The sequence below is a fragment of the Typopeltis vanoorti genome, chromosome 6, assembly GCF_054136105.1.
Source record: "Typopeltis vanoorti isolate ZY-2024b chromosome 6, IOZ_Tvanoo_1.0, whole genome shotgun sequence".
Taxonomy (NCBI): Eukaryota; Metazoa; Arthropoda; class Arachnida; order Uropygi; family Thelyphonidae; genus Typopeltis; species Typopeltis vanoorti.
This window is the reverse complement of record NC_143554.1, coordinates 79,621,637-79,635,433: the sequence shown is the minus strand read 5'-3', so window position 1 is coordinate 79,635,433 and position 13,797 is coordinate 79,621,637. Positions and strand designations below refer to the sequence as shown.

Genomic DNA, 13,797 nt, shown 5'->3' with positions numbered 1-13,797 from the left:
CGGTAGGAAGAGCATGTTTTCAAAATGCTCCATACAGAAATTGTCCAGGAGGGGTGGGGAGAGAGGAGAACCCATGGAAATACATTCCCTTTGTTTATATAAAGGTTCTTCCAAGAGACGTAACCAGTATGGATAGCAAAATTATAAAGAACAATAATGTGAGTAGGCAAAAAAATTTCACTCAAATTAGATTATAAGAAAGGGGATATTTCTTAGTAAGCAAGGTACATTAAAGCTCACCATGATATCGTTATTATTGAAACAAAATTCTGGATTAAGGATTTGAAATTTGTATATTTTATATAAGAAGAAGTGTGGCCAGTAAGTGTAATTAAAGATTTAGCGAACTGTTTGATTAATTTAAAGGAGAGGGGAAGAGTCAGTAGGGTCGATTATGAAACGGAGAGGGTTGTTGGGATGAATTTTTGGGATCCATATATCCAGGGGAGCTTTAAATAAAAGGTTTACTTTTTTAACAACTTCAGGAGGCAAGACATGAAATGTTATAGAAACCATTTCGATGTCTTTTCTGAGAGAGTACGATCATAATTGAGCGCTATATCAGTGGTGCAGTCTCTGATCAGAACATACTGTATATTTTCCTATTATAATCATTGGAATTGAGGAAAACAGTAGCATCATCTTTGTCAGCTCTAGTAATAATTATGATTATGGAACGGAGTTGGCATGCAGTTGGCTATCGGCGATATTTCTTTTGGGCGGTGACGCTTGCGATAAGATGCTAGTTACGTCAAGCCAGATGCTTTTGGAAACATTATGTGGTAAACTGCGCAAGCCACACTTTATATAGCATACGATTTTTAAACTAGGGCTCAGAGGGTTAACTTTGGTTGACTTTTTGCTGAGAGGAACTACGAAGATTATTCATTTTCAACCGGCAGACAACAGGTTTGCCAGTTAATCAACGATCATTAACCTCCCCCGAACAGCTGCAATGGAAAAGTTTAGATCTGGTATTGTGGTAAATCAGCGATTGTGTAATCAGATGTCCAGATCATCTTTGTATGTTGGCGCCGTAGACAGCTAGGTAGCAAGTGTTGATTCAGCTTTCTGCAGTCGACCTGAAACTCATACATATATCCGGCAACTTCATCTTGACCAGAAAATTGCAATATTACAATCTGTAGAAAAGCATGCTAATCAACTGCCTCACGACGTGTGTCAACAGTGAATAACTAGCTGTCTATCGGAGCCAACGTGCAGAGAAGTACTGGACATCTTATTACACAATCGGTGGTGGAACACAATACCAGTTCGAAACGTTTCCATTGCAGATATTATGAGGAGAATAATGTTCACTGATTAACTGGCATTATTAATTGAAGTTAATCAGCGAACATTAACTGCCAGTTAATCAATTAATGCCAGTTAATCAGTTAATGGTCGCTGATTAACTGGCATTAATAATCTTCGTAGTTCCTCTCAGCTGCAAATCTAACGGTCACAAGATAAACTGTCGTCAAAAATACTCTGATAAATAGCCGTTGTTGTGCTTAGTGTTGGTCACAAGTTTGCAGTAGTGCCTCAATAACAATCAAATAAGTACACGTAGGTGTACTTATTTGATTGTTATTTGTAGTTATTTGATGATGAGACAAGGTCACCTTGTCTCATCAGTTACCCGACGTTGCAACACTGCAGACTTTAATTCAGACGTATTAACATATTTCGTGGCAAAATGCTTTGCTTATTTCAAACCCGCAGAGAAATTTCGTGCAATGTCATTCTTTAGAAACGTCACACTCAATTCATTCGTTTTATCTTACTACATTTCCATTTACAGCATAAAGTGAAATGCCAAACATTCTTATACGTATATGAGTCTCCGGTCTGTATTCTCGCTAACAGCTTTTCACAATTTTAAAAGCAATTATAGGAATTACATTTTTTGCTGCTACTAACATGAGATCTCTGTAACTCTTGAGAGGTGTCTCAGTTTTTTATAGAAAAACATTCAGGTATGTTTCTCCTCAATTAGAAGTGCATAATTTGGAAATGTAAGGAATGGGATGTCGTAGTTCATCTTTATAAAATTGATTAAAGCCTTTTCTTATTTACAAACCATTTTTACATATGAGGAGAAGGTTTTATTGTGCCAGTTTCTCATAATCTTTCATTATTTAGATTATGCATTTAAAATATGAATGAAAATAATCATTTATAACATGTCAGGTCGACATAGTAAGTCTATAATTGTCATCACGTTTAGACAATTATTCTTGCAGTTGTGTTTAAAGCTCAGCGATTTTGGAAATATCCACAATCTGGTTAATTTCTGCGAAATGTAGACTTCCCAAATCATCATTGTACTTTGAAGACAACCGCTTCAATAATTTTATTAATATCAGGATAGTTGTGGACTCATTACAAATGAACACAAAGGAATAGAAATTACATCATATCTAATCCAGAGTCAACTTTGGTGTTTATTCGGATGTTATTTGATAAGAACAGTCATATTTATTTTCCATATAACCTCAAAATTAATAAGTTTATTCTGGTCTGTATAGCAACAGTGAAGGTCTTCAGATTTTCCTGGTAAACAACTGCTGTCTGGGACAGTAAGAAGCGCATTACACCTCGATCTTTTGAATTGATTAAAATTAAAGCACCGAATTAAAATGCATGCTATCCATATTATAATTCAGATATCCAATTTTGTTATTCGAATAAAAGTAAAAATGAGTGATAAGAAGTTAATAACATGGAATTTGTTATCACTATTTTACTTAAAAACATTTTAGATGCAATTGTTATCTTTAGGTCAATAAAACTTGCTTAAACTATACAATAAATTTATTTAGTCAATTATGATCACCATCATGCCTATCAGGGATTTAGGCCTGGCCTGTTCCGGCTTTAGGAGTCATTGTCCAATCTTTTTTTACATCCTAGTTTTCTTTTTACTAATGGTTTGTAACTTAAGGCTTGTTTTGGTAATCTTTCTGTTTTCATTCTTTGAATGTGTTCCATCCATTTATATTTTATATTTTTTATGTTTTTTATTTTATATGTTTATATTTTTTAATTTCTTCTATCACTGATTCCTGGTTTAATTCTTTCATAATTTCTTCATTTCTTTTGACTAAATAGAGTATACTTTGCAGTTTTTCTCATAAAACACGTGTTTTTCTCATAATTATGAGAAAAACACGTGTTTGTACTGTTTTTAATAAAAGTCAGCGAAACGGCAGTTACCGTTTCATATTGCAAAATGCAGATGTTGTATTTTCCTATACTTTTGTTGCAATATTAAAAAAGTGTTGAAAACTGCACTGTATAATGGAGCACAATGATGGATTAAAGATGAAGGTACTGTGCTACATATGTTACGAATGATGACAACGTTATCACCTTGCTATAATAAGTAAGAAGACTATTAAATAACGATCTTCCTTTAGAAAACCCATGCTTCCCATTAAAGAGAATTCTACTGCTGACCCACTTCTGATTCCTTGTCCTCAATGTCTCCTCCAACACCTTGACCAACTCCAGAAAAGCAATTGACCCATAATTTGAACTTTAAACTTATCACTTCCATTATGAAACGGAAAAATGTTGCAATTTTTCCATTCCTTTGGGACCCGGACTAATCTAATACTCATGTTGAAAATGTATGTTAAAGCTGTTGTTAACTATGAATAAAAATTTCCTCACGACACATAGTGATATTCTATCAAGTCCCATGGCCTTGTTGACGTCTCGTTTATTCTATTCCTCAAATACCTTTTTTTTCACTCTCCGTCAGTGGTACCTCCCCATTCCCACTACTCTCATGGTCTGCATTATGTTAAAATCACAAGAATCAAATACTTGCACAAACTGCTCATTTAACACCTCTACAATATTCTCCTCAGTGTTTTTCATTCTCACATTATCACTGCCCATTATCATCGTCCCATTATAATTTTTTTTATTCCAGCCACATATACAAAAAACTCCACAAAATATCTTTTAGCGTAATTTGTAACTGCTTCTAATATTGCTTATTTGCTTTTCGTATCGAGTCACCTTTCTTTCCTGCTCTTTGTACTCCTCATGAAGCTGTTATCTCCACTCATCTTGTGCCGCCTCCACAATGCAATTTTTCCAACCTCCACGCTTCACTTATTCAATCATCCATTTTATGCTTACTTTATTTAATCTTCTGAACTTTAGAATACACTCAGTGATATCCTCTGTCAGGTATTTCCTAAATAGAGATAAAATTGCAGTAATTTACTTCCCACGATTCCTCACTTCACGATATCGCTGCAAGTCGCCACCACCGGAGTTTGCCATAATCGCCTGCTTTTCTAGTTCTAAATGTAACTCTCTCAAAATAGTCCTAATATGGCGGGCCTCCAACCAAATGATCATTTCTTGGTCACTTTCACCAACTGCAGGAAGATGTGATAATCAAATCCAAGACACTCGACCCACGCGTGTCCTTTGTCAGGTACTGCTTAAAGTAATATCCCTTGAAACCTCGCAGCATTCATTCATTCCTTTGTTTTCCCTGATGCTATCTCTTCATTCCAGTCTATATTACCATAATTGAAATCGCCCCATAATGAGCACCGTTTCCTTATTAGCCATAACTATTTGTCTAAACATTTCCTTTTCACTGTCATCCACATTACCAGGTCTACAGCAACACTCTCTTAAATATTTCATCCTGTCCACCTCTCACACTGTTTCAAAACCACTGGCAGTATTTCAAAACCACTGAGAGTATTTGATCCTTGCATCTTCATCCTTGATAACACTGCTAATCCATTATTGTTTTGTCTGAAAGAATACACATCCCTCCATCTTTATTCCTGTCAGAATGTCGTCTTCGGTCATCCATGTCTCACTTATACCAACAGTATTTCGGAGAAAATGAACTCATTTCTCCTCACACAACTCTGCTGGATACAGTTCATAATCTTCGCTTGCCTTCTCAATTTATCATTATCATACCTAAGCAATACGCTGACTAACTTACTAACCACATTGTTATCGTTCACTCTCCTCAACTGTTTTGCTTGCGTACTCCTCTTATATAATGCTGCTTCAACCATTCTACCATCCGGAAAACAGATCTTGTGCACCTTTTCATTCACCACATTTCTCAACATCGTATCTCCATACATTGCCACTCTTAAATCATTCCATGAGTTTCAAATCTTTCATCCTACTCATATTCTCCTGCAAATCGATAATTCTCTTCAGTACATTTCTCATGAATTTGATCTCTTTTCTCATTTATACCAATTCCGCTTTTATATCTTGAATTAATTTTTCAGTGTCATCTACGCAAATCGCATTTTCAGTACCTTGGATATTCGCTGTCTTACCCTCACGGACGCTAACTGTGGTCCGTGAATACACACGGATCTACATTAATAAAACACATACTTAATCCCTCACGAGGAGGGCTCAACCAGTCCTAAGGTCAGTCGAAGAACGGGGGAAACCCACACAGGAATAAATATAATAAAGTATTCTGCACTTCTTATACACCCAGACTCTCTCTATTCTCTTGTATTAATCTCTCTATATAATTATCTTCAATATCTGCCGAAGGATACATCCTGCATTCATGGCATCTGACCATTTTTGAAAACTCAATGTCACATGCATTCGTCTTTCGCTTCATCTTACATTTCACGACCATTTCACCCAGGCTCAAAGCTGGACAGAAGAAGCGCATAAAATAATATATATATCAGACAGCAAAGAAACTTCCACTAATTTGATACAGTGATATTTTACAGTAAAACTTTGTTCCCATTTCCTGGTTTGTTTCTGACAGGATTTGTAATTTTACAGTGTGCTTCCTTCAGTTAGGAGATATGAGTCTGACATCATTGATGTCATCCGTAGTATATGGAAGAAACATTCATCTTGTCGTCCATTACATCAGCGAGTGGAGAACACTTACAAAGATTGCAGCTATCAAAAATATTAGATCGTCATTCTTCTACACTATCCGATTCGAGAAATTTTCTTTGATAGAAGCATAAAGTATATGATCAAATTGTAATGCGAATATTTGTGGTGCGATGAATAAAATTTATATATTATTGATAACGAATTAAAATTATATTCTGAAACTATTCTTCTTCCTGCGTATCAAAAGTATTTAATCAGTTTTTGTGATCTCTTTAAATGCCCACAAACCACATAACATATTTGAGTCCATAGATCTTCAAAGCGTTGTCGACATTCTCCTTCACACAAGAGCGTAGCTACAGGGGGTAGTCCGCCCCGGGCGTAACTTTGCGTTTACGAAATCTTGCCATACTGTCTATAGAACAGCAACTGAGTGACGAAATAGACTTCGATAATGCTGTCGACAATTTTGCTAACGGAAAAGCAAGAAAAATAACATTTTAGAATGTTGGAATTAAAGTTTTACTTCAACAATAAACATAGTGTTTTAATTTATTTCCCTATATGTCGTTGTGACATTTTGTAGTATATCTGATGTGTATTGAGAGAGGCGGAAAACTCAGGGACCGCCCTGGGAGGCAAAAGCTCTAGCTACGGCACTGCCTTCACATGTCGATATATTCCTAACATAAGTTATCCTATTGATCTGAGGAAATGGAAGTCTAGTAATAAGCTAATTTATGGTTATTAGATGTCTGGAGGATGTACACATTTGACGAAATATACAGAAATTGAAAGTTTTCCTTAGAACAGAATTAGAGAAGTCTGGAATCACCTATAAATGGATGATGAAAATACCTTTACTTAAACAGCTTTAAAGAAATTAAAGGCCTAAATGCAACAATACTGAAGATATTGACCTGGAAAATTCATTAGGTTGCTAACAAGACAGAACAGGTATTACAAGGAGATTCATCTCCGTATTCTGCACGAAGGAAGTCTAAAGTTTTTAGTGTTCGTATGCCATAATTTCACTTGTGATATCCGAAATATGTGTAATGTTCTATGAAATTACTAACTTTTCAATTCATACTAGAGATGATCTGCCTTATGATCTCATACAAGGAAATAATTACATAAAAATTATTTAGGCAAAACAAACGAATATTTAGGGTTGACTAAATAAAATAATATAACTAATTTATTTAAATAAACTAAATATATTCTTATTAACTATTTTCCCCCTTTCTAATGTCGCTGTGGATAAGTGTCAGGTTCCTTCATAACAATCTGAAACAAAAAAGCAATTCTGAATAAAAGTATAATACAAACTTTGAACACTGTGAAATTCCTAACGGATAGAAAATGAAATTAGCGTTCCTTTCGAATTACTTGGGCTTTAAATCGTATTAATTATAAACTCAATCACCTACTGAATAAACAGAATTCTTTGAGACTAAGTGGGATTTCACATACGTCTTCTTGTAGGTGTACAACTTATATCTAGTCGTAGAAATGTGTGAATCAGCATCATTTGAAGGAAGAAATAAATCCTGCGTTTCTTACATGATTTCAGACATAATATTTCATGTTATGTCTGAAATGAAATGTTGAATGACATGAAGGGTCTTGCGTTGCAACACATTTCAAGTACCTTAACATGTAATGCATGTGAAATAAGAAAGCATTTACAGGAACAGCAAACAAGTGTTGTGTAACCTGCTAGTGTATCTTATTTGCATAAAGTAAATCCAACGACAGTAATTATTTTCGATTATTTTTTTTTTCTATTTCGTGAATTAAGCCATTTTGCACAGTGCGTCCGTTAAGCAACGAGACAGCAATTATTATATCAAAACAAACACAGCTATATTTGGAAATGTCAGTTACAAAGATTCAAAATAATCTTTCTCCAACTCCACACACATGTTTTTCATTTGTCTTATAAGTTTGCGCAGGCATGGTGAAAGTCCTGAACTGGCACCTCCTTCATTATTTGATCGCCCAGCATTGGATGTCCTCAGTGTAGTTGAAAAGCTCCCCTTTCAAGGCACACACTTTATCTTTGGGAAGAGGAAACGTCTGTGGGAGCCAAATCTGGCTCGATCGACCTAGAAGTCTCCAACTACTTCACAAGCAGCACAAAGTGCTCAGGCGTGTTGTCCTGCGACTAAAACTAATTGTTGTGAAACCGTTTTTTTTCCTAACGCGTGGCATTCGGGCTTCCAGACGTTGAATTACTCCTAAATAATACTGACCGTTCACTGTGGTGTCCTCAGGAACAAATTCGCGGTTTGACAATTCCAGTTGCGTCGAAAAGAAACAATGATCTTGACACGTGAACTGTCAAATTCATATTTCTTTGTAAAGTAAACCTCTTTGTCTTAAAGAAATTCATTCTTCCAGACTATGTTTGGGATGTTTTTGATGCTATTTTTCATCTAGATTTGGTAATGCTTTATTTTGTATCATAATATAATCTTTAGATGTCTATTTTCCGAAAAGATGACTGGTTGTGCTGAAAGGGAAAATGTCCTGATAATATTTCGTGACCTTGTAACCATATACATTTCACTGTGGGAAGGAAATCTATATTAAACTAAGTATGAGTTTAGACAGAAATTAGATTTGCTAGTTGCACTTATTCGAACATTTTCGAGCTTAATCGAGATTGGCTGTATATCTAGAAAAATTATTATTAAGGTTGCCAGAAAAATAGCCGTTTGGCTTTTAATCTATGTTATAATACAAGCAACCTTTATGGCATTCGTATAATGAAGGTATGTAAGTTCTTTTCACTTAAACCTTGTTATCTTCCAGATCTACCTACTCACTGATGAGACGTCAAAAAAAGGTTGAAACCGGTCTAGGTAGTGACCTCTCCTTAATAATGTAATTACAGTATTCATCCCCTAGGGGCTGTGTTTTTACATTAGGAGAAAATATCAGGGGGGGTGAGGGAGCTTGAACCACCTTTGATACGAGTTGCCTTGGTGTTGTACTACCAAGTGGTTACTTACACTTGGATTTGCCGATAGTTTTTCGATATGAAATTCATAGATCTTAGTCCGAGTTCTTAGAGTTTCGCTTACTGGCAGTTAAACATCAAAAGATTTATATCTCCTTCATTATGATTGATGTATTTTCTCGTAAATCCTGGGTCCATCCTCTCAAAACTAAAGGAGGTTTAGAAGTATTGAGACCTTATGCAGAAATTGTTACAGGATGGAACTGTGTCGAACCGTTTTTTAACAGAGAACGAAAGGCTTCCTGCTTTACACTACAGTTCGCCGAATGGTTAACAGATTGCAAGAATATTCATCTGCTGGAAAAGGTTTTGATATCAGAGTATTATACTGTATGTAATGGAGTATCTAATCTTGTCCAGTACAGCTCTTATGGATATATTCCTACAGAACAAAATAGGAAATTATTCTGTATGACTACCGAATGCAATCGATCTTGTTTTCGATAATGCATATGAGTCAGTCCATTAACATGAAATTGCACACATTAGACTAATGTTGAATACCAGATTATCAGCTGTTTAATTGATACTTTTCCATACAGTGAGGAATGCAGACCAACTGGCAAGACAGCTCAACAATGCTGTTCCTTATGATGATAAACCCTATATCATGTTTACTGTGGATGGGAAAAAAAGAAAGGGAAGATGGAATGTTGCTATACATATACAAGCGGGTTATCAGATAAACGTTTCTTAGATCTAGCTTCCTTGGATCCAGACTGTCACATTGACTATTGACAAAGTAATCTGACGCAATCGATATACACAACATAACACACGATGTCTATCCTTTTGCTTACATAGAATGACTTGCACTTACAAATAGGACAACATAATTAAATACATAACGTGAAGGATATTTTAATTATATGCTTTAAAACATAGATATCTGGCAGTATGATACCACTGGCAGTGTGACGTGTTTAATAGAAAAAGAGTATGTGATTCGTACAAATAATTGTTTTGTTAAAATATGGCAAATTGGTGGAATGGCAGGGCATTATCTTAATTCATAGTTTATTGACTTTGCAAAACGTGAAACAACTAAACAATATTCCGTGTCGTATTAATTATATTTAATAAGTATTAAAGGAACATGCGAAATGCTTATTGTAGCATTCTACTAAGTAAAGTCGTAATAAATTAAAGTTCATTGTAATTACAGAAATGGAAATTTTTATGTAATGAGAGCCCTAGATGCATGATATAGATGTAATAAAAACGCATCGTAGGCGTAGCTATTTTTTTTCCTTACTAATGAACCACTACCACCACCACCACACTATAACTGCTGACTCAAGGTGATTTAGTACTCCACTTAATAGCTTTCCTCAGTTTTCTAAGCAACCGGTAATACGCCTTTCAAATTAAAGAAAGGCATGTTTCATGCAGCGTCATTTGCCCATCGTTTTGTCTATTTCGTGCAGCATCATTCACCCTCTTCCATCAAGACGTCACATTTATTACTAGCTTTTTGTACGCAATCGTTCACATTCATGAGCGTACAAAACAAATTTTAAATATTGTGATGCTGACGATACTTCTGGATTGATAAAAGAAACGTCTTCTGACACTCTTGAGGGATGTAATAGCCATTAATAGCAAAGCATTAAGGTAAGAGTTTTCTTTAGTTAGATGTACATAATTTGAACAAAAGTCACCAGAAGTGACATCGTCATTGTAAATTAAATAAGAATAATTATTATTTACACAGCACGAAACTATTTTCTTCTGCGTTTTTTTAAATTTTTAAATTTTCTTTTATGATTAAGATTATTAATAACACGAATACAAGTATTATGTTCAAGCATGTCAAATTGGTAAACTGATTCTCCGACTATCCCTAAGATTAATACAATTAGTCTTCTTTAAAACTGTACAGATTCTTGAGAAGCAATCTTATGGTATTTCTGGGACGGTTTTTGTACATTAGAAATGGCGCAGGTAATCCTATATCATCTTTGTTTATGCATATATCGGTTGATAAGAAGAGATATATTTATCATCAGTATAACTTTGAAACGAATAATTTTATTCTAGTCCGTACTCATTACCAGTAAAGAAAGTCTTCTGATTACTTGGCGAAGGAGTATTAAACAACTCTACAAAAAATGAGGATTTAAGCTGCTTATTTGAAATCACATCTTACCTAATCCTTGAATATCTTGACTATTCATAGTTTATTATTATTGTTGTTGTTGTTGTTAACTTCTCTCGCTCTTCCCTTGAAATATATTTGATCATTTTATTGTTAAAATTAAGAGAGTTTATTTAAAATAACATCCACGGCAACTAAGGCTAAGAGATCCATATATTACCCATGTGTATGCATTTGCCATCGGTTTGTCTGTACGCAAATGCTCCTGTTTCATGAAAGATCTACTTGGAGACATGGTTGAAAGCATCCTATAAGAGGAATTAAACTCTTGTTAAGGTCTAACAAAGTCAATAAATGTACTGTCATATTTCTGAATATAGCCGAAAATTTTCCACTAAAGCTTAACGTATGTATTTATATTATAATCAGACAGAATACGTAATTCTCATTTCGAAGATATATCTATCAAGAAATATTCTATTTGACTGCATATAAATTAAAAGGCAGTCTTGAATTTTAAACTAAAGAATGCTTGTTCATGCATTTGTAACAATCTCTATTGTGTTATGACGGTAGGAGAAAGACCGATATAGGATCGATTCTATTTCCTGGCTATCATAAAGGTTACCTAATTTACTTTTTCTTCTCTCCTTCTCTCTGGCCTCCGAATTAGGCAGCCCTTATTGCACAAAATGCGATTTTTATTCCTGAAACGTGAAATTTTAACTGAAAAACTGAGGAAACGTCTACCGTGGAACTTTTTTAGCATTATTTCGCAGAATAATACTAATAATACCGATGTAATAAGAATGGAAATAGCCTACTTGATTATATCTAACATTTTAGGGATAAAAAGACTTCCATCCATTTGTTCAATAGGCATCCACAGATGCCGTATGGTCACTCCGATGCTCGGTGATGTGCCACACTAGGCCTCGCCATGTAGTCCTGTTGTATGCTTTTCTGGAGGCTGCAACACTCTGAAGATCAGTCACTCCACGCACGCCATCCATCCATCTCATTGAAGATCTACCCCCTTCCTCTTTTTCCAGGAACTTTTACCTTCTATTATTGTTCTGAGAAATCCTCCTTCCATCCTTTCAATGTTTCCAAACGTTATGTTAACTTTCTTCTGTCAACATCCTTAACACGTTCATTGCCAATCACGTGATATCACGCGATGCGAGCGCTCACCAAACGGCCGATCACGCGTTTCGCGTGGATGTCGTTAACTAAATAAAAAAATAAAAAAAAAGTTGGCCAACACACGAAATTCCAATTTTCAGCTTGGCAATGAACGATATCCCGCGATCACGCGATGCTAGTTCTCACCAAACGGCCGATCACGCGTTATCGCGTGGACTTCGCTAACTAAATAAAAAAATAAAAAAAAAATTGGCCACCACATGAAATTCCAATTTTCAGCTTGGCAATGAAAGTGTTAAGGAGTCTTAAAATTCTACTGATCTTTTCTAACACCCATTCATTTGTACAGCTTTCAGTGTGTGTGATACCCTCAACAGCCTTCTGTAACACCACATCTCAAAAGCAGCCATGTTTTCTTATCAGACTTCTTTAGGTTCCAAGTCTCACATCTATATGTCGCTGTTGGAAAAACAACTGCATCCAAAATCCTGAACTTTGTTTCCATGGAGATAGATCCATCCCTCCAGTTTTAAACAAATCTCTGACTGTTGTCTTACCCATTCTTGATCTTCTTCTGTCAAACTTGCTGACTTCCTCAATTCTTTCTCCGTTAAGGCACATTTGTTTCTCAAGAACGTCCCTGTTTGTATTACCTTTGAGAGCCATAAGTTTTGTCTTGCTAGGATTGAGTTGAAGCCTTCTGTTATGATTGATCTTGTTAATTTATCAATAATTTGTCCTAGTTTTTCCTTGTCATTACAGAGGAGTACGGTATCATCAGTACACTTCAGATTACTGATGAATCTACCTCCAATTCTAATTTCTGTCTTGGGTTTATCTAATGCTTCAAGCATAATGTCCTCCGTAAACAAGTGAGAACAAAGTAAACATCCTTGCCTAACTCACTTTCCAACCTGAAGCAAGTCAGTTAATCTAACATAATAACCGTGGCTTCTTGCTCCCGGTACAAGTTGGATATCAACCTGATAGTATGTTGATGAAAACCCATTCTTTTCATTAATTCGCACAGTTTCACATGCTAAACGCTGTCGAAAAGTTAAAGTAGTCTAAGAAACACATCACAGGAGGGGGTCTAAATTCTGTATATTTTTCTATGATCTGTGTAATGCAGCGTTTTCCCAACTTTTCCTACGACGGAACACTTTACAAATCCTGAAATTTTCACGGAACACCTTGGTTATTTTGTAATGTATTAATTAATAATTAATTGTTAATTTAGCTGATTTTTATAATTAATTAATAATTGATCATTAATTATTAATTAATAATTAATTAAACATAAACAATATTAAATTCATTTGTGCTGATTTTCAATAGCATATTCCATCTTATCACCAATAATTTATAATATTATTATAAGTACTTAAGAGTGAATGTAGACTTTTTCTCCTGTGTGCTGGAGTTTTCCCCTCCTTTTGTACATCCTGAAGATCGCTTTGTAGGCTGGTGGTGGATGACTCACTATCTGTTGCATCACAAACAACACCTTCAATAAGAGATTTCTTAATTCTCAAATTAAATAATGTCCCTTGTCTCTTATTCATATTAAAATTTAAATCTTCACGCCTATTACGTTTAAAAAATCACGGCACTACTGTTTCGATTTTTCACCTTACAATACGAA

General features: G+C 35.1%; 1 protein-coding gene across 1 annotated transcript in view; it reads right to left on the bottom strand.

Annotated features, from left to right (window-relative positions):
• LOC150105608 (sodium-coupled monocarboxylate transporter 2-like) overlaps positions 1 to 13,006 on the bottom strand; it is a 76,759-nt gene extending 63,753 nt beyond the window's left edge. Inside the window, exon 1 of the mRNA XM_090393996.1 lies at positions 12,710 to 13,006. Within this exon, the coding sequence (XP_090250122.1) occupies positions 12,710 to 13,006 (297 nt within the window). The remainder of the gene's footprint in view (positions 1 to 12,709) is intronic.
• Between the last annotated feature and the right edge of the window lie 791 nt (positions 13,007 to 13,797).